The sequence below is a fragment of the Mixophyes fleayi genome, chromosome 1 (genome assembly GCF_038048845.1).
Source record: "Mixophyes fleayi isolate aMixFle1 chromosome 1, aMixFle1.hap1, whole genome shotgun sequence".
Taxonomy (NCBI): domain Eukaryota; kingdom Metazoa; phylum Chordata; class Amphibia; order Anura; family Limnodynastidae; genus Mixophyes; species Mixophyes fleayi.
This window is the reverse complement of record NC_134402.1, coordinates 228,922,232-228,943,812: the sequence shown is the minus strand read 5'-3', so window position 1 is coordinate 228,943,812 and position 21,581 is coordinate 228,922,232. Positions and strand designations below refer to the sequence as shown.

General features: G+C 48.5%; 2 protein-coding genes across 2 annotated transcripts in view; both read left to right on the top strand.

The window, feature by feature from the left end:
• LOC142151253 (N-acetyllactosaminide beta-1,3-N-acetylglucosaminyltransferase 3-like) overlaps nucleotides 1-21,581 on the top strand; it is a 43,223-nt gene that overhangs the window by 9,801 nt on the left and 11,841 nt on the right. The gene's annotated exons all lie outside the window — the stretch shown is intronic.
• Nucleotides 1,253-6,391, top strand: LOC142145013 (uncharacterized). The gene is made up of 2 exons (XM_075204490.1): nucleotides 1,253-3,074; nucleotides 5,490-6,391. Exons 1-2 carry the CDS (start codon nucleotides 1,697-1,699, stop codon nucleotides 6,389-6,391), a joined length of 2,280 nt encoding a protein of 759 aa, XP_075060591.1. The 5' UTR covers nucleotides 1,253-1,696.

Genomic DNA, 21,581 nt, shown 5'->3' with positions numbered 1-21,581 from the left:
AATGTTAAGAGGCATGTGTGGATGTCTGTGGGGCATGTGGGGAGGTCGGATAGCATAAGGGAGGTCTGTTGGGCATGTAAGAGTCATACTAGGAGGTTTGTTGGCACTTGTGGAGATCTGATGCAAAAGTAAGGGGCTTTTGTAGAGGTCTGAAGAACATGTGATCTGGGGCAACGTGGGAAGGTTTGATAACATGTTAAGAGGTTGGATGGGCATGTAGGGACATGTGAAAAGGTCTGGGGTCATGTTGGGAAGTGTGATGGCATGTAGTAGGTCTGATGGGTATGTGAATGGTATGTGGGAATGTCTGATGGCATTGGAGAGGTCTGAGGGCATGTAAGGGGCAGCTCTGGGCAGGTTCAATGGGCATGAAAATATGTCTTACTGGCATGTAAGTGGCATGTAGCAAGGTCTGATGGCACATGGGGATGTCTGATGGGCATGTAAGGGTCATGTGGTAAAGCCTTATGGGCATGTAATGGGCATGTGGGGAGATCCGATGGGCATGTGAGGCACTCTGCATGTTAGGGGCATGTGTGGATGTCTGTGGGGCATTTGGAGAGTTCTGATGAGCATGTAAGGGGCTTTTGGGGATGTCTGCTGGCATGTTGTGAGTTATGATGGACATGTAAGCGGCAGCTCTTGGGAGGTTCAATGGGCATGTAAGGGGCATGAGGTAAGGTCTGTTGGGCATCATAGGGGCATGTGCGGAGATTTGATGGGCATGTAAGGGACTTATTGGGATATGATATTGATATTCTTGTGAAGAAGTCTTAGGGACATGGCTCTTTACTGTATATATAGAGATATTTTGTCTCCTCTTGTCTTACTGGATGGTCACCCCTAATCTAATGTGACAACTCTAGAAAAATGGCTATTACTGTTAGGATTTAAATCTGCCTTGCATTCTGCTAAGTACTCAGTTCTGTTATGCTCTTAGCTACATAGGTGCACCTTCCTCTGTAAACTATTCCATGCCTTTCTGCTTTCAATCAGTTCTGTGCTGCAGTCCGGTGTGCTTTCCCCTGCAGCTTATTGGAACAACTCACTATATAAACCCTCACGGGCCATGCAATTATGGCCAGTAATAGCGTTTGATAGCTCTTGACAACCATGCTCTTGGTTTATGTATTCTGACCTGTTTATTCCTGTCCTTGACTCCTGTATCCTGACCTGTTTGGTCAAGTCCCTGCATCTGTTTTAGTATCCTCACCTGTTTGCTCTGTCCCTGTATTGGCTCCTGTTTCAACATTTTGACAAATGAGGCTGAATAGGACGAATGCACTTAAAGGGCGACAGGGTTTGTAGTAAGCTGAACACTGACCTGAAGGTGTTAAAATGGGTTGGCCCGACCAATGTGTAATCCAGTGGGAGGGACCTTGATTGTTATAGGAGGCTGCACTTCCTGTCTGGTTCATTCCACAGCACGAGATTGCAGCAGCAGGACCTGAGCCAGGAATCGGATAAGTACCCTGTTATTCTTTTTTCTTTGGCCTGTCCTTGTTTCCTTCATATCTCTTGTTTTCCTTCTCTGGTTTTTTCCCCTGTGTCCTGTCTCTACCTTTATTATTTTCTTTTCAGCCGCTTACTCTCCTTTTTGTTTTTCCTCTTTATTTCCGTTTTTTCCTTGATTGTTCCCCTTTTCCTTTAGCTTCCCCCGTGCCTCCCCAGCTCCACACCTTCAGCCACCGCTGCCATGCCCCGTCCTAGGCGCTCCTCCGCCCGCCCGGCACGCTACAGGTCACCATCCCCCCCCGCATCCAGGCGCCATATTGCAGCCTCCGCTCAGACCCCTTCCCGCCCAACGGATATCTGCAGCCTACCTTCCTTGCTCCAGCGTGAGCCCGTGGGCCGGGCTCACGCTTCCCATGGTGGCTCCCCTGTTACCCCTAGCCAAGTCAGCGGGCGGCGGAGCCGCTCTGTACAGCCGGCGGTATCGTCTGGGTCGCGCATGCGCAGACCCAGGCCGCCATCTCGCACTATCATTTCCCCCATTGTGGGCAGCAGCGGGGAGGGGGAGGGGGGGGTGGTTCCAGCCAGCACTCCTGTGCTTCCTCCAGCTGCGGTCATGCCCTCCATTCCACAAACCACTATGGTGTCTACCTCTGGGGTTAATCCCACAGGGGAGAGAGGGGTCATGAGCAGCGACCCTCAAGGGGGGGATAGGGGGACCAGCTCCGAAGTTTTTATACTGTACCCCGTCACCCCGCCCATCTTGTCTCGCAGAGGGGACAGACAGACTGATAACCCCCCTGCCCCTCACCAGTTACATTTCCCGCCCAGCCCATTTTTGCCCCAAAGCGGCAGAGGTTCTTCTTGGGGTGCACACTATAGGGGAGCCCCTTTGTCTGATAGAGGCCCATTTATACCTTATACCCCCGAGGCGGACAGGGTTCAGAGTCTTAGGCAGGGGCAGAGACACGTGGGGACAGATAGGACCAGTAGGGGGCACATGGAAGTTTTTGGTGACAGTCCCCGGGAGCCTGTGAGGCCCTCCCTTTCTCGACACGTTCGGCCAGCTACAGACGAGTGGACGTACAGGTCCCGGCGTGCCCCATCGCCGTCTGGAGGGTATGGCGGCCCCAGTCACTTTAGGCCGGAGCCCACACGGGATAATCTGGTATATGATTACCATCATTCCAGCGGCGGTAATACGTCCCAATGGTCTCCCCCACGGCACACACAGTACAGGCCAAGCGGCTTTTACGACGAATACGACCGGGCCCATTATGACGATGCCCCCCCTCAGCGTCGGGTCATATCGAGAGGTTCCTATAACCCGTCACCCCTTTTACCTTATAGATCAGATCCTTGCGGCCCAGCCTTGGGATCGGTGCGGCGACGACTGGATTACGTTCCTAGATCTCAGCTTACTGCTCCACTTTGTGTTTCAGAACCTGCGGTCGCGAACCAGGAGATGAGGGCTGTCGGGGAAGGTCGTTCCGGGTCCGAGTCTCGAGACCAGAGGTCGGCGGGGAGTCGTGTGGGACCAATTCCGGGATCAACAGATGCCCAGCCGGGGGCTGCCAGTGTCGCGGAGGCATCAGTCGCGGCCGGGAATCCTGCTCCTCATGGTGAGTCCGTTTCTGTTACTACACACGATGTACAGTTGTTAGGGTCACCGGTTCTCTCCACGAGCAGTGGTTCTTCGGATTCGGGCGATAGGCCCAGGAAACTAATCAAGCTATTGGAAACGAAATTGCTAGGTAAACGTAGCAAGCAGGCTCCGCAGTTGGGGGGCGATGAACGGACGGTGGCTAGGAGTGACTTAGGGCAGGTTGAAACCTTGGAAATCACACACGGCATTAGGCCGAGCGTACGGGATAGGATTAGACGCGGAAAGTACGTGGACATGTTCGCCCTGACAGGTGAGGGAAAGAAGGCACTTGCCGCGGCTTGTGAGAGGTCCGGCATGGGGGAGGACAAGTTCAGATCGTTTAATAGATGGTCTAATTCCTTCGCTATTTTTGCCACTATTTATCTGGAAACTAGGCCCGGGGAACAGGATGAGGTGTGGAGATATATGCACCTTATCAGTGGGATGGCTCTAAAGGATGGCCCCTCAATATGGAGAGCGTATGACGAGCTTTTCCGCAAGCGGATGAGTGGTCGCGAGAAGCTCCCGCTGGGGTCGAAGGACATCGACACCTGGCTGGAACTCATGAGACCAAGCAGTCAAGGGGCCGAGGGTTACACGGGCAGGAGGTTTCAAGGGCCGGGGAGGGTACAAGCAACCCTCCCCACGAAAGGTCGATGTTTCGATTTCAACGCAGGCTCTTGCCAGCGAGGCACATCCTGCCGCTTCAAACACAATTGCACGGCATGCGGAGGTCAGCATCCAGCCACTGAATGTGCAAGGGCCCGACGGAGTGGGGGTAGCGGACGAGGTGCAACTCCAGCTGTGCCAAGTCAAGGGTCCATCGCCAATTAATTTGGCTGAACTGGACAAATGGCTCGCTTGGTTCCCAGATAGAGACACCGCGACTTTCCTACGTGACGGATTTCATATGGGGTTTAAGTTACCAGTGCAGGGCAACGTTTCTACGGCGACGCCGATCAATTTGAAATCGGCGCTCGCTCTCCCGGAAGTATTAGACGCTAAAATCGCGAAGGAGGTGGGCCTGGGTCGCATGGTTGGCCCTTTCTCGCTTCCTCCTATTCCAAATCTCATTGTGTCCCCGGTAGGGGTAGTACCCAAAAAGGCAGCGGGTAAATTCAGGTTGATACAACATTTGTCGTACCCGGCTGGTCTGTCCGTGAACGACGCCATAGACACCACCCTTAGTTCCGTAAATTACCAATCGTTTGAATCCGCACTGGCACTGGTGCAGGAATGCGGGAGGGGTGCCCTGTTGGCTAAGATCGACATTGAGTCGGCTTTTCGGTTACTGCCCCTTCACCCGGAATCGTATCAGTTCATGGGTTTTCGGCATCGTGGTGGATTTTACATCGATCGCTGTCTGCCTATGGGGTGTTCGATATCCTGTGCGCTATTTGAGAAGTTCAGTGGCTTCTTGCATTGGTGCATTCAGGCGGGAACGGGGTGTCGGTGGATCGCACACTATCTAGATGACTTCTTGGTTATCGGGCCTCCTGATTCCACTTGTTGTCGGGATACTCTGTTTTCCACTGAAGCCCTTTTTAGGGTGCTAGGCGTCCCCATTGCCGCGGACAAGACGGAGGGTCCAGCCACGTGTCTCTCGTTCCTTGGAATTGAGATCGACACGGCGGCCGGGATTTGCAGGCTCCCAACTGATAAAGTGTCCAAGATGTGCGAGGCTATCGCAGAAGCGTTGGAGGCCAGCTCCAGCCCGCTCAGGCAGGTTCAGTCCCTGTTAGGGAGGTTCAACTTTGCATGCCGTGTGATTCCCATGGGTAGAGTTTTTTGTAGAAAGCTACAGAGAGCCACTGCGGGGAGGAGTAGGCCACACGCGGCGGTGCGTCTATCCAGGGTTATCAAGGAGGATTTGCAGATTTGGCTCACCTTCCTCAGTGATTTTAACGGGACACGAATATGGCCTTCACCACCCGTAACAAACGTTAATATCGACCTGTTCACGGACGCTTCCGGAGCATGCGGCTTTGGTGCTTATCTGCACGGGCATTGGTGCGCGGAAAGCTGGCCGGAGGAATGGCATAGGTTAGGGATTACCAAAAACTTGCTGGTCCTGGAACTATTTCCTATTGTCGTGGCAATCGAATTGTGGGCGTCCACATTGCGTGGAAAGCACATAGTTTTCTGGTGCGACAATTTGGGAGTGGTCCAGTCGATCAATAAACAAAGCGCGTCCTCCCATCATGCAATATCTCTGCTGCGCCACCTAGTGTTGCGCTGCCTGCAGTACGATATTTCTTTCAGGGCTAGACATGTGCCAGGGGTGCAAAATAGTTTGGCCGATGCTTTATCCCGCGGTCAGTGGAGCAAGTTTCGGAGCATGGCTCCCCAGGCGGACAATGTTGGTATTCCGTGTCCCTCTTGTGTTTGGCAGATCATCAAGCCGGCATAAGGGGGCTCGTAGAACAGGCAGTAGCCCCTTCCACCCTGAGGACGTATCAGGCATCATGGAGACGGTGGTCACTATTCAGCGGGCAAAAAGATCAATCTGAGGCAGGTCAGCGGGATGCTATGTTAGCATTTATGTGGGAGAGCTATTCAAAGGGGGAATCCAGGGCCTCTATGGCGGCTACTTTGGCGGGGATATCTTTCATGGCCAGGCTTCAGGGTTACACGGATGTCACAAAGGGGTTCATCATCAGTAAGGCTCTGAAGGGGTGGGCTAGGGCGAGACCCTCGCAGGCAGATGCGCGCTTGCCTATCACCGACATTATTCTGGACCAGTTGATAGGGACCTTGGGTGGGATAGCGGTGGATGAATATGAGAAGACTTTGTTTAGCGCTGCTTTCTCTATGGCCTTTTTCGGTGCTTTTCGGGTTTCTGAATTAGTGGCAAAATCCAGGGGGAATCAAGAGTCAGGTTTGCAAGCGGAGCATGTCAGCTTGGTAGGAGGTATTGTGTCCTGTAAAATAATTAGATCTAAAACTGATCAGAGTGGGAGGGGAGCTTGGGTGCAGTTGAATAGGCAGCATAATAGTAACATCTGTCCAGTTAATTTAGTGTCCCGATTTATGAATGTGAGACCTCAGGCTCGTTTGTTTCTATGTCACCATAACGGCATGCCCATGACGAAATATCAATTTTCGGCCATTATGAAGAAGTCCCTACGGTCATTAGATCTAGACAGTTCTATGTACGGAACGCATTCGTTCAGGATCGGGGCGGCCACATCTGCTGCTTTGGCGGGATCCTCCACTGAGACGATAAAAGCTCTGGGCCGCTGGAAATCCACGGCTTATAAGTCTTATGTCAGGATTGACAATGTTGCTGTTTGAATGTTTTTGTTCCACTAATCAAAGGTTGCCTTGCAGTTTTTCTTTTTCTCCAAATTCACTCTCTGATTGTTACCCTACCCACCCCCTCTGCCCTCCCCTACCCCAACTTCTCCCTCCATTCGGTGGGCTACCCTGGGCTTTTCCGCTCGTCGCTTTGAAGCGGGGGCGCGAAGGGATTTTCACCCGGGTTTCCCTGGGCGTAAGTCCTGATTAGCGGTGTGCTGCCGGGGTTTTTCCGGGTGTTGTTTACCTTCGCCTGGGTGGCCTGCTCCCTATTTGTTTCCTCCCCCCCCCCCCCCTACATGTTGTCTGGTTTTCCGCTATACTATCCTTCTCATGCTTTTATGCTATGCCTGGCCTGTCTTCCAATTTACGGTGGCATGGTTTTAACAATGTTTTTCTGCTTCCAGGTGATGGTGTCCCAACTAAGATGGTGTGGATCATTGGTCATTCCTTTGTTTTCTGGGCCGCCGGCCACCCCAGATCTAATGTTATACCGAATCACGAAGGCACCGTAATAAGATGGTTGGGTAGAAGGGGATTAAATTGGCCTGATTTGGTTCCATGGTTGGGGAGGCTAATAAGACAGCATGGCCCGCCGAATATACTTGTAGTGCACTCAGGAGGCAATGACCTGGGGAAAGGCAAGTCTCTGGAGCTCATTATTGTGATTCGGGAAGACCTTAGGCGAATTCACGAGGCATGGCCACATATCATTATTGGTTGGTCGGCATTAATCCCCCGGCTGGCTTGGAGAACAACTATCCCCTTAAAAAAGATGACAGTTATGGTCAGGAAGCTGAATAGCACCATTAGGAAAATAGTGCGGTCCATGGGGGGTTTAGTTATCAATCACCCGGGATTAGGGGTAGAGTCACCTCAATTGTTTAGAAGTGATGGCGTACATCTAACGGAGGAGGGTATGGGGTTCTTTATAGATAGCATTTGCGGTGGAGTTTCGGCGTGTTTAGATTAGTGGTGGCGGGCTGCGGCGTCTGTGGGGCGCAGCGGGGTAGGAAGGCACTGCGTTCAGCGGCTGATTTGTGGGCGCATTGGTAGTTGTCGTAGGTCACTGCCCCCCGTTGAGGCACCAGTAACTCCCTTTTTGGCCCTTCGGTGAGGAGGGTCCCTGTTCGACTCGGTGAGGGAGGGCAGAGTGAGTTTTCAAAGGGGCAGTCACTCTGACGCCAACTCAGCGCAAAAGTGATGTTGGGATTTGTTCCCTGTGGTGGTGGACGTACGGCGGTTTGCGCCAGTCCACTAGTGATAGTGTTTGTCAGCTTGAGAGTTGTTTCGCAGTGCCCTTTCTCCGCCACCATAGGTCTAGTTTAAATTAAAATTATAATAAAAATTCTGGCAATTTTTTATAACTTATTCAAGTCTCCGTGTCTTTATTTGCATGCAAAGGGGTTTTAGAATTATAAGGTTGATGTAAGGTTTACGAAACATACACGGTGAGCCCTTTATGACAAATGAGGCTGAATAGGACGAATGCACTTAAAGGGCGACAGGGTTTGTAGTAAGCTGAACACTGACCTGAAGGTGTTAAAATGGGTTGGCCCGACCAATGTGTAATCCAGTGGGAGGGACCTTGATTGTTATAGGAGGCTGCACTTCCTGTCTGGTTCATTCCACAGCACGAGATCCCACCCACCCACTCCTTTGGTAGGGTATGTACGGTGATGTTGCGGTAGGAAGGCACTGCGTTCAGCGGCTGATTTGTGGGCGCATTGGTAGTTGTCGTAGGTCACTGCCCCCCGTTGAGGCACCAGTAACTCCCTTTTTGGCCCTTCGGTGAGGAGGGTCCCTGTTCGACTCGGTGAGGGAGGGCAGAGTGAGTTTTCAAAGGGGCAGTCACTCTGACGCCAACTCAGCGCAAAAGTGATGTTGGGATTTGTTCCCTGTGGTGGTGGACGTACGGCGGTTTGCGCCAGTCCACTAGTGATAGTGTTTGTCAGCTTGAGAGTTGTTTCGCAGTGCCCTTTCTCCGCCACCATAGGTCTAGTTTAAATTAAAATTATAATAAAAATTCTGGCAATTTTTTATAACTTATTCAAGTCTCCGTGTCTTTATTTGCATGCAAAGGGGTTTTAGAATTATAAGGTTGATGTAAGGTTTACGAAACATACACGGTGAGCCCTTTAAATTGTATCCTGAATTCTGGACTGCACCATACAGTTTTGTTGGTACTGATTCTGCTCATTCTGGACACCTGAGGCCTAGTTGCTACAATCAGTTCATACCTTGCATTGCCTAAGACTGTGTTAACTTGCAACGGAAATATCTTCAGTGTTCTAGTTCATGTTTTTCATTGATTCAGACTGTCATATTCCTGTATGCCTATGTTACTTTGTGCACATTCATCATACCAGCAAAACTTCATAGATTGTGTTTATTTCTTGTCTGCTTGTGAACTCTTGACTAAACTCCATGTTGTTTGTATCTGCAACATACCTTGTTACCCCTATGATTTACCTAACAATTATTAATTTATCTCAGGACCACTCTGTATGTATCAGGCCTGCAGACAAAGGAGGTGCAACTTAAAGATCATAATACTGACACGAAAATAAAATAGATCCTACCACCATGTTCAAAAACTTTATCAGACTAGTGACCACATAATTTTCAATTATTGCATTGTTGAATCTACTACAAAATATTTTAGACCGGAGTACCCCATCTGTCATATTTTGTAATCTTCCTAAGGTTCCTTCCACTTTTCAATATATCAACTTTTATATCTCACGATATATGCAGTAAACTCTAGGCTTCAATTCTCTCAGTTGTTAAGAGTTTAATGAGATGAAGAAAATATTTTTAGAATGTGAATGTAATGACAAACTCAAGTTAAAAGAAAGTTTTTACAAATTCTTTCCTTTGCACCGAGAAAAAATAAAATCTAAAGCCTGCACTTTCCACTTGCAAATTGAGTTTCCAGAAACTGTCGTAGTTGAAGATACACTATATAGACAAAAGTATTTGGCCACATCTCTTAATTATTGAATTGAGCTGTTTTAATCAGACCCGTTGCCAGAGGTAAATAAAATCAAACACCTAGCCATGCAGTCTCCATTTGCAAACATTTGTGATACAAAATGGGCTGTTTTGAAGAGCTCAGTGACTGCAAGCGTGATACTATGATAGGATGCCATCTTTGCAATAAGACAGTGCGAGAAATTTCATCCCTGCTGGATATTCCACAGTCAACTGTAAGTGATATTATTAGAAAGGGGAAGCGTTTAGGAACACCAGCAACACAGCCACAAAGTGGGAGACCACGTAAAATCACAGAGCGGGGTCAATGACTGTTAAGACACATGGTGCGTAAAAGTAGCCAATGCTCTGCTGATTCCATAGCTTAAGAGTTCCGAACTTCCACTGGCATTAATGTAAGCACAAAAACTGTGCAGCTGGAGCTTAATGAAATAGGTTTCCATGGCCGAGCAGCTGCATTCAATCCTCACACCACATAGACCAATATAAACCATCAGATGGAGTGGCGTAAAGCACACCGTCACTGGACTGTGGAGCTGTGCAAACGTGTTCGAGTGACGAATAGCACTTCTCTGTTTGGCAGTCAGATGGGCGAGTCTGGGTTTGGCGTATGCCGGTAGAACGTTACCTGCCTGATTGCATAATGCCAACTGTGAAGTTTGGTGGAGGAGGGATAATGGTATGGGGTTGTTTTTCAGTGTTTGGGCTAGGCCCCTTATCTCCAGTGAAGGGCAATCTTAGTGCTTCAGCATACCAAGTCATTTTGGACAATGCTATGCTTCCAAATTTGTGGCAACAAATGGGGAAGGCCCTTTTCTATTCCAACATGACTGTGCCACAGTGCACAAAGCAATGATTACATAGACATGGTTTGATGAGTTCGGTGTGGAAGAACTTGACTGGCCCGCACAGAGACCTGACCTCAACCCCATTGAACACTTTTGGGATGAACTGAAATAGAGCCAGGCCTTCTCACCCAACATCAGTGCCTGACCTCATAAATGCTCTACAGAATGAATTGGCACAAATTCCCACAAAAATACCTGACGTACAAAAATAGTTTTTTGTACGTCAGGTATTAGTTTCTTTTTTCTTATCCATTAGTTGTAATCCTTTCTTTCCCCTGGACCACTTCTATAACGCTAGTATTGATAATTCTATCTTTTATATTGTCTATCTAATGTTTTCCATATATATTACTGTTATGTGTTACTTCATTTTTTTTTATTTGTTTTCTGATCATACTTTGTCTTTCAGATGTTATATCTACATTCTATACATCTTCGCATTTACGTGTGTACAATTCCCTTACTCCTATTAAGTACCTACAGGGCCTCTCTTCTCTTCCTCTTATATTCTTTTCTTCTATTGTATAATTATAAGAAGAAGCTGTGGCTTAATAAGATTAGACACAGCTTTCTCAATGCAATAGTCGGGGGTTCAATTCCCGGATTATTTGTGTTTATAATTATTAATTTTTATGCTTATTATTTATTATAACTCATTATGGATATTTTTATTAGCTTTTAAAGTATATGTATTTAAATACAATGTCATTACAGACCCTGTTGGTCAAGAGTCCGAATACTTTTATCCATATAGTGTATGAGGATTGGTCTTCCAAAAGCCTATGTGGTTCCTTAATGTAGTCATCCCCATTTAATAATACCATGCCCCTCCTCTTTATCAGCCTGCTTACTGACCAGTTCCTTATCATTTTGTAAATCTTTAATGGTCATGGATTTCTGTTTGGAAAGATTGTTATAGCTGGGGTTTGTATTTACACGGATCTTTAACAACCAATTCTTGAAATATGTCTATGTATATATATGCCTCTGGATTTAAGTGGGTCAAATTTGGAGACTGGTTAGAGTCCTGATTTGGATGAATTTTCACAGTTTGTAATGATAACTTCTTTCCATGAAAAATGACTTTTAAAAGTCAGTTTTCTAGTGAATTTGTTGAATCTAGGATTGTATTCATGCGTGGAGAACCTCCTGCTTGTCTGAGGTTAAATGATAAATCACAATAAAGTTCAAATGGAAAAAGAGAACAACAAGATATGTCCACTAATCTACAGGTTACTCAATAAACAATAGCTCTTCATATTTAGAATCTTCAGGTACAGAGGAAACTAGGAAAGAACACAGGGACATCCCAATTATCCTTTATTAGGTACACCTCAAGAACTTATGGAAGACATGGAAAAAAGCCCTGATTCATTAGCAGAGGTATCTACAAATTTTGTGCGTATCGTGCTATTAAAGTAATTTCATCGTTTTCCAATAAACATTGTCTATGCGATTTGTGTGGTTCCAAAGCACAAGCAATTTATTTAGCAAAAGCAAAAGTTTAACATTTCAATAAATAAGTACAGTACAGCCGATACATAATACATATACTGCGCCCGCTGCGCTCAGCTGAGCTCTGCTGGATCCAGCTACAGTCCTTCAGTCCTGAAGACTGTGGTCAGTGTGACTGCATGCTGGTCCCAGAGCTTCTGCTTATATACACTCAGTGATACAGTGAAAACAATACAGATGTGGCTTGCTTCCATAGGTTCAGGTTTCAGGAAGGTCCAGTGTAATTCAGGTCATTGGCCAGTTCAAACGATGCAATCTAGCGTTGGGCTTGGCTTCTTCAGAAGATGCATACTTAGTTTTCCCGTCAAGAACTGGTTCAAACTGGTCTATTAGCATTACACAGACAATATTATTGTAGTCATTTATTCCCTATCATCGATAACTAGTGCACGCAATGTGGGATCCTTTCGGCGAATGAACCGGACGACTGCGAATAAATAGGGGATTAGAATGATACCAAACATGACTTGCTTTCCGTGACCTGAACTTAAAATATAACTAAAGTGTACATATAACCTTATAATATATAACTATAAACCAAATAACATCTGCTCATAAACGACTGTGGAGTGGAACCATTATAAAAATGAACTATATACATAAGTGAATATGTAAGTGCGAGTGTATGTGTGCGTGACTTATCGTGCAATTGTGCCATGACACGTGGCGCACTGATCGCAATCGCACGGTAAAACAATATTAATCAATTAATCAATATACTTTCTTTCATCCAATTATACAACTTTGACAGTGCACAAAACCATACTGTGAATGCCCAGAAAAGGGAGCTACATACTGAAAACCGTGAGATATGCATGCACAAGCAAGCAAGGTACGAGTGAACATGAGCGCAAGGACCACTTACGACATGCTACATAGTTAAAAGGGTCGTGCAATGGGCGGACATCTCTGGTACTTACTCAAAGTAGGCTTTTACCTTGAGGATACATCTGATTTATACTCTGCTGAACACAACAATTTAAGTAATCCACAACGTAATATTTGCATTAGCTCAGGTCTTGTCTAAGTCCACGGAAATAATATTGGCAGTGCTCCAGAGACACATCTGTTATTCATGTCATCTGATGTCACAACCAACCATACACCTGCATACACTTCTCTCATTACAAACCATTATAAAAGACTGTTTGCTACACCCTGCGCCTTGTGCAGAGTGACCTCGAGACAATGCGCAACATCCCAACAGCAGTACCACCATTGACAAAACTGTTGGCGGTACTGCATTTTTGCAGCACTGGGGCTTTCCTGACCACAATAGAAGTCGGTGCATGGATGTCCCAAGCTACCTTCAGTCGAGTACTGGAGGTCGTGCTGCGGGCGTTCCTGTCGCGGCTCAAGCATTTTAGCCATCTTCCACATGATGAGGAGTCCCTTGTGCACTGGCCTGCAGTCCCTAGGGAGAAGTGGCACCCCCCTTCCCCCTGTCAGGCGTTGCTGAAGACTGGAGTTGAAGATGGCCACTAACCGGTATTAGCGGAGTCTAACGTACCCCATGTGTTCGCCAGGGACCCCCGCAAGGAGGTTTCGACTTCGCTGCACAGAGCACGCAGGTCGCGGTCCTACTAGCCAGTTGCCGCTGTAGTGATAGAAGAGTCAGACAGTCCGGGTCAAACCAATCGGGAATGCAAGGTACAAAGGAGAATCCAAACGGGTAGTCAAACAGGCCAAGGTCACAGGAACAATATGGGACAGACAGACAGGAGAATGGTCGACAAGCCAGGTCACAACAGGAGAGCGAAAGACAGGAGAATGGTCAGGAGAGCCGGGTCACAACAGGAAACAATCACAGGGAAACGCTGGAGACAGAAGCCTGTAACTCTGGCACCCTAATGGCGCCAGAGCCAGGTTTAAATAGAGGCAGCAGAGAAGAGATTGGAGGAGCCAGAGAGAGGCACGCTATGCGCAGGGGTAGCATCCCGTTGCTAGGCAACGGGACAGAGCAGGGCGCATGCGTCCATCAGGAAGACCCAGCGGAAGCCGCAGCGCATCTTTTGCTAGGCAACAGAGTGCTCCGGCCAGAGACAGCAGGCGTCCATCCCCGTATGGCAGGGGAACAGCGGGGAGACCGCCTGACACCTCCTTCCATAGGGGTAACCACCACTGTGATTAAAGCACTATAGCCCTTCCCTAATCAGTGTGTGTGCTCTAAATAAACAAGTACATACAACATAGGCACAAGTCTAAAACTAATTGGAGCGTCATCATTTTTAAAGTACAAACTCATTATTGTGCACCCTCATGAAGAGACTGTCATCTGTTATGTGTTGTTTTGATAAAAAGATGCACAGTCTGCTCCTAAGAAATCTTAAGCAAAAATAAAGTCAAGCATCCGTAGTTATAACTATACCAATGTTTTGTGTGCTTTTATCTTAGGGACCGGTACCAGTGTGTTACACTGTTGTTTTTTTGTTTTTTTTAAAAAAATAAAAATAAAATGTTTTTGAATTATTTTTTAACCTCAATAACAATGCTTCTCTTTAGTCAAATAATGTTTAAGTTTATCATACACCTCATAGGTGTTTTTTGGGGGGATTTGGGCAGATACTTGTATATGCGTCTTGTCAGACGCCGTCCCCTCGCCTCCACGCTAAGCAGGGACGGACGTCTGACTCTCCTGCAGCGTCCCGTTGCTAGGCAACGGAGACGCACCTTCCGGCGGCGGTGTGCGCATGCGCGCCCGTCGCCATGACAACGGGACGCGCTGTTAGGATTTCCTGTCGGCGGCCAGACAGCTGGCCACCGAATCACTGCCCACCAATGGGGGTTTAGCTCCTGCTATTTATATCCTGCTCTGACATCACTAGGATGCCAGAGCAACTAGTTTCCTAGCCTCCAGCGTTTCTGACAACCTTAGTGTATTCTCCATTGATTCCTGTGTTTGACCCGGCTTCCTGACCTTGCCTTTGGATTCTCCCTGTGTCCTGCTATTATACCTCGGTTCTGACCTCGGCCTGCTGACTATCCTCTGCCTTCTGATTTTGTACCTTACCTGCCCGCTTGGTTCTGACTCGGACTGTACCTCCACGGATTTGCCCTTACCTCGCAAGTAGCTACCTGGGAGGGCCGCGACCTGCACGTCGTTCGCCGCAAAGCCCAAACTCCCTTGCGGGGGTCCCTGGTGAATACCGGCGGCGTGTTAGACTCCGCGCCTCCTGGCATAGCTGAGCCAATACTTGCAGGTACTAAAGTCACCTCCGTGACAGTTTGCTCTGGCCATGTCTACCGAGTCGTCTAACGAACCTTCTGCACGTGATCTACTACTCCATTTGGCGCACAGAGTGGAGAAACAAGAAGCCGAGCAAGCCCAGTTGCTTCACTGTGTTCAAGGCGTCGCCTCACGTCTCGAGGCCCTCCAGACCTCCATGACCGCAGCTCAAAATGTTCCCGTGACCACCCCTGCAGCCGCAACAACTTCCTCCTCTCCTGCCGTGGCACCCACTGCGGCTTTGAGACTTTCCCCGCCGGAGAAGTTTGACGGAGAGCCTAAGAAATGCAGGGGGTTCCTAAACCAATGTCTTATTCATTTTGAATGTAATCCTGCCTCGTTTCCCTCGGAACGCATCAAAGTGGCTTTTATCATCTCTCTATTATCCGGACAGGCTCTTGCTTGGGCTTCTCCCTTGTGGGAGCGAAATGACGCACTTCTTGCTAATGCTGCTACCTTTATTGAGACCTTCCGCAAGGTCTTCGATGAGCCAGGCCGCGTATCCTCTGCTGCCGCCAGCCTCCTGAACCTCCGTCAAGGGTCCATGACAGTCGGACAGTACGCCATTCAGTTCCGCACCCTGTCCTCTGAACTCAGCTGGAACAACGAAGCCCTAGTAGCGGCATTCTGGCAAGGCCTATCGGATCGAGTTAAGGACGAGTTAACGTCTCGGGAGCTTCCTACTGATCTAGATTTACTAATCACCCTATGCAACCGCATTGATTTACGATTTAGAGAACGCACCCAGGAACGTTCCGCCTCCAGACGGGTCCCTACTCGCCTAGCTCCCATGTTCCAAAATCCGATACTTCAGGAGGAACCGATGCAGATTGGCCGATCTCGACTTTCTGCTGAGGAGCGTCAGCGACGCTTTAAACAGAATCTGTGCTTATACTGCGGGGATCCTGGCCATACCATATCCTCCTGCACTAAAAGACCGGGAAACGCTCCCTCCTAGTCGGTGGCAGGGAGGCCGACTTAGGAGTTGGAGTTACCACTCCCTACACTACTACTAGCACAGATTGCCTCATGCCCATCTCCTTGGACTCAGCTGTCGGCCCCTTTGAGACCCTAGCCTTTGTGGATTCCGGCTCTGCCGGGAATTTTATATCTGCCACTCTGGCATCGCAACTCCAATTAAATACTCTAAAATTGCCTCAGCCATTGTTTCTCACCGCAGTGGATGGGACTCGGATCTCCAACGGGTCGGTGTCCCACATCTGTTCTCCTATTCGGCTGACGGTAGGGGTGCTACATTCTGAACTTATCGAGTTTTTGGTTCTTCCTTGTTCAGTCAACACTGTCATTTTAGGATTACCTTGGCTCAAGCTTCACTCACCCCAATTTGATTGGAATCGTGCTATGGTCACCTCCTGGGGCCCACAATGTTCTAAATCCTGCCTGTCTGGTCTAAAGTCTGGCCACTCTACTCTTCCTTGTCGTCGGACATCTCCGCAAATTTAATTACCTTCTGCATATAACTCCTACCGAGATGTGTTCTGCAAAACTGCAGCCGAGTCCTTACCTCCTCATCGGGCCTGGGATTGCTCCATTGAACTTCTTCCTGATAAACCGCTTCCCAAGGGCAGGATTTACCCATTATCTCTTCCTGAGAATGCTGCCATGTCTACTTATATATCTGAAAATCTCCAGCGTGGATTTATCAGGAAATCTACCTCCCCCGCAGGGGCGGGATTCTTCTTTGTCAAAAAGAAAGACGGGACGCTGCGACCTTGTATTGATTACCGGCGATTGAATGCCATCACTGTGAAAAACAGATACCCGTTGCCTCTCATCTCTGAACTATTTGATAGGATCTCTGGTTCTAAGATCTTTACTAAATTAGATTTGAGAGGAGCATACAACCTCATCCGGATACGCTCTGGTGACGAGTGGAAGACTGCCTTTTGCACTAAAGAGGGTCACTTTGAGTATCTCGTGATGCCCTTTGGATTGTGCAACGCCCCTGCTGTGTTTCAGTCTTTTATTAACGAGATTTTTCAAGACCTTCTCTACGTTTCTGTTGTAGCTTATCTTGACGATATCTTAATCTTCTCTCCAGATTTGGCCACCCATCGTGCTCATGTTGCAGAGGTTCTTTCTCGGTTAAGAACGAATAAATTATACTGCAAACTCGAGAAGTGTGTCTTTGAGGTATCCCGGATCCCCTTCCTGGGGTACATTGTATCTGGAGTTGGATTGCAGATGGACCCTGTGAAATTATCTGCTATACTCGAATGGCCCAGACCAGTGGGACTAAAAGCAATTCAGAGATTTGTCGGATTCGCCAACTACTATCGGCAGTTTATACCGCACTTTTCGTCCATTATTGCACCCATTACCCATCTGACCAGAAAAACAGCTAATTCCCAAGTTTGGTCTCCGGAAGCCATTACTGCTTTTGAACTCCTCAAAAAAACCTTCTCTTCTGCGTCAGTGATTGCTCAACCTGATCAAAACAAACCATTTCTAGTCGAAGTTGATGCCTCCTCGCTTGGTGTCGGGGCAGTCTTGTCGCAAGAGACTATTTCTGGGAGACTAATACCTTGCGGGTTCTTCTCTAGGAGATTTTCCCCTTCTGAATCTAATTACAGCATCGGGGATAAAGAGTTGTTAGCTGTAAAATCTGCACTCGAGGAATGGCGCCACTTCCTGGAAGGTGCTCTCCACCCGGTCACCGTACTTACCGATCACAAGAATCTAATCTACCTTCGGGAGGCTCGGTGCTTGAACCCCCGTCAAGCCAGATGGTCCTCGTTCTTTGCTCGGTTCAATCTCAAACTCACCTACCGTGCTGGTTCACTAAACTCCAAGGCTGATGCTCTGTCCCGTTCCTTCGACACCTCTGATACTCCTCATTCGGTAGAACCTCCACCGGTCTTAGAACCTTCGTGCATTGTGGCCGTCACTCGGACACCGCCTGTCGGTTGCTCCTTTCTGGAACCACACCTTCGCCTGAAGGCGCTCCGTTGGGCACATACTTCCAAGTTTGCTGGACATGCCGGATCAGAGAAGACTCTTTCACTACTCTCGCGGCAATACTGGTGGCCCACCATCCGTACTGACGTCCGGGAGTTTGTAGCCTCATGCACCACTTGTGCTCAAAATAAAGTACCCAGACAACCTCCTGCTGGACTGTTACAACCTCTTCCAATTCCTGACCACCCTTGGTCTAGCATCTCAATGGATTTCATCACCGACTTACCACCCAGTAACGGCTACAACACCATCTGGGTCACTGTCGACAGATTTTCTAAAATGGCCCACTTCGTCCCCCTCAAGGGCCTTCCTACTGCAACTAAACTAGCATAAGTCTTTATTAAAGAGATCTTCCGCCTACACGGTTGTCCTCAGGAGCTAATCTCGGACCGTGGCGTCCAGTTTGTTTCTCGTTTCTGGAGAGCCTTCTGCAAGGACTTAGGTATTAGTCTTAAATTCTCCTCTGGGTACCACCCACAAACCAACGGTCAAACGGAGCGAGTTAATCAAGATTTAGAATTATTTCTTCGTTGCTTTTCTTCACACAACCAATCCAATTGGAGTCTTCTGTTACCTTGGGCCGAATTCGCCCACAACAACCACAATCACTCTTCTTCTGGTTATTCCCCATTCTTTACGGTATATGGGACCCATCCCATGCTTCCCTCATTTTCCTTCCCTCCCCCCACGGTCCCTGCCGCCCATGCCATGACTCAAGATATGGCTAAACTATGGGTTTCCACCAAACAGAATCTTCTCAAGTCTGGACATCATTATAAATCATCCGCTGATATTCACAGAAGAGTCGTACCAGCCCTCCAGGTTGGGGACAAGGTCTGGCTGTCCACTAGGAATTTGAGACTTCGGGTTCACTCCATGAAACTGGCACCACGCTTCATTGGACCCTTTTCAGTTACTCAAATTATTAACCCAGTTACGGTTAGACTCCAACTTCCTCGGGCACTAAAAATCCATAACACCTTCCATATTTCCCTCCTTAAACCGCTGATACTCAACAAGTTTTCTCACGTCACCCCTGTTCCTCATGCTATTCCCACCACTATGGGGGACGAATATGAGATTAGTCAAATCCTGGAAGAACGTAAATTTCGAGGACGTTTACAGTACCTGGTACATTGGAAAGGCTTTGGTCCAGAGGAGAGGTCTTGGGTTTTTAAAGAAGATTTGCATGCTCCAGGATTACTATCCGCCTTTCTTAAACAACGCTCCTTACCCGATAGGTCTTCCGATTGTGAGGAGGGGGGTACTGTCAGACGCCGTCCCCGCGCCTCCACGCTAAGCAGGGACGGACGTCTGACTCTCCTGCAGCGTCCCGTTGCTAGGCAACGGAGACGCACCTTCCGGCGGCGGTGTGCGCATGCGCGCCCGTCGCCATGACAACGGGACGCGCTGTTAGGATTTCCTGTCGGCGGCCAGACAGCTGGCCACCGAATCACTGCCCACCAATGGGGGTTTAGCTCCTGCTATTTATATCCTGCTCTGACATCACTAGGATGCCAGAGCAACTAGTTTCCTAGCCTCCAGCGTTTCTGACAACCTTAGTGTATTCTCCATTGATTCCTGTGTTTGACCCGGCTTCCTGACCTTGCCTTTGGATTCTCCCTGTGTCCTGCTATTATACCTCGGTTCTGACCTCGGCCTGCTGACTATCCTCTGCCTTCTGATTTTGTACCTTACCTGCCCGCTTGGTTCTGACTCGGACTGTACCTCCACGGATTTGCCCTTACCTCGCAAGTAGCTACCTGGGAGGGCCGCGACCTGCACGTCGTTCGCCGCAAAGCCCAAACTCCCTTGCGGGGGTCCCTGGTGAATACCGGCGGCGTGTTAGACTCCGCGCCTCCTGGCATAGCTGAGCCAATACTTGCAGGTACTAAAGTCACCTCCGTGACAGGTCTGTTGTAAAACCCCCCAAAACAAAACATTATTACACCCTCCTTCAAACATGTCTGCCTAATTGATGTTACTTATATCAAGGAGGCAGATTTTTATGTGTATTTTGTTATTTTGCAAGGTATGTTTGCTCTGTGTACCTATTTTGACGTTAATGTTGTGAATCAATCTGTTGAAAAATTCACTAATTTAAGTCTATTACATAAAAAACAGAAACATGGCTTTGTGATTAATATTTTTTTATTTCAAATTTATCAGGAAACAAACAAAAAAAAACATAAACAAAAAAAACAATATAAGTTCAATAATTTTTTGTTTTTTTTGGATGGTTGTTGCTTTGGTTTTTTGGCCTGGCTTCGGGTTAGCCATAATGTGGAAGGCTTAGGAGAAGAAGCAGAGGTCACTGGGTCAGCAGGGTGTGACCAACGGCATGCCGAAGGGGCTGGAGGGTAGACAGGAGGGTCTGGAGGTTGTGCCGAAGGGTGTGCCGGAGGTTGGGTAGGAGGGAAGGGTGGAGGTTGGGCAGGAGGGTAGGATGGAGGTTGGGCATGAGGTTAGGCATGAGGTTTGGTCAGAGGTTGGGAAGGAGGGTAGGATGGAGGTTGGGCAGGAGGGTAGGATGGAGGTTGGGCAGGTGGTGGGACAGGAAGGTAGGATGGAGGTTGGGCAGGAGGGTAAGATGGAGGTTGGGCTGGAGGGTAGGTCAGAGGTTGGGTCGGAGGTTAGGATGGAGGTTGAGCAGGAGATAAGGAAAGAGGATAGGCCGAAGGTTGGCCAGGAGGGTAGGATAGAGGTTGGGCAGGAGGTTGGGAAAGAGGGTAGGCCAGAAGGTAGGATGGAGGGTGGGCAGGAGGGTAGGATGGAGGTTGGGCAGGAGGGTAAGCCGGAGGTTAGGCAGGAGGGTAGGATGGAGATTAGGGAGAAGGGTAGGATGGCGGTTGGGCAGGAGGGTAGGATGGATGTTGAGCAGGAGAGTAGGCCAGGGGTTGGGCAGGATGGAGGTTTGGCAGAAGGGCAGGATGGAGGTTGGGCAGTAGGGCAGTATGGAGGTTGGGCAGGAGGGTAGGCATGAGGTTGGGCAGGAGGGAAGGCAGGAATTGGGCAGGAGGTTGGGCCAGAGGGTAGGATGAAGGTTGGGCCGGAGGGTAGGATGGAGGTTGGGCAGGAGGGTAGGCCGGAGGGTAGGATGGAGGTTGGGTAGGAGGGTAGGCCAGAGGGTAGGATGGAGGTTGGGCAGAAGGTTGGGCAGGAGGGTAGGATAGAGGTAGAAATGTGGAAGGGTGGGATGGAGGCAGAAATGTATGGGGGTCAGATTGTTTGTTTGTTGGGTTTGAGTAGTAGCAGGGGAAAAGTGAACATGATGGGACTGAGGGTCTGTGCTGGCTAAATTTGGCTGACGCATAGGGGTGAACTTTTGAGGTAATGGTGAATGGGTAAACATTTGTGGAGAAAGGTGTGAAGTGTGATGCTGGAACTGCAGGTCTAAGAAGCATGAAAAGAGGTTGCGCATATCTGTGAGGGTGGAACTAATTGTTTGAATGTTGGTGTCTAAATTGAGCTCGAAATGGGTGAGGGTAGTGTAGATCTCTATTGTCTCTAATGTCATCATTGGTTTTGTGCAGTTGGTCGGATAAGTGAGATTGTGCCTGCTGCCGAACGACTCATGCTTCCTCCCTCTGAGGCTCCTCCACATCACGGGCAGCCCCCACCAGTG

Excerpts from the sequence above, each read along its gene's own strand:
- LOC142145013 (XM_075204490.1), top strand. The coding sequence starts at position 1,697 with ATGCCCCGTCCTAGGCGCTCCTCCGCCCGCCCGGCACGCTACAGGTCA. Across the intron at positions 3,075-5,489 it reads CGGGAATCCTGCTCCTCATG|ATCATCAAGCCGGCATAAGG; the intron begins GTGAGTCCGTTT and ends TGTGTTTGGCAG.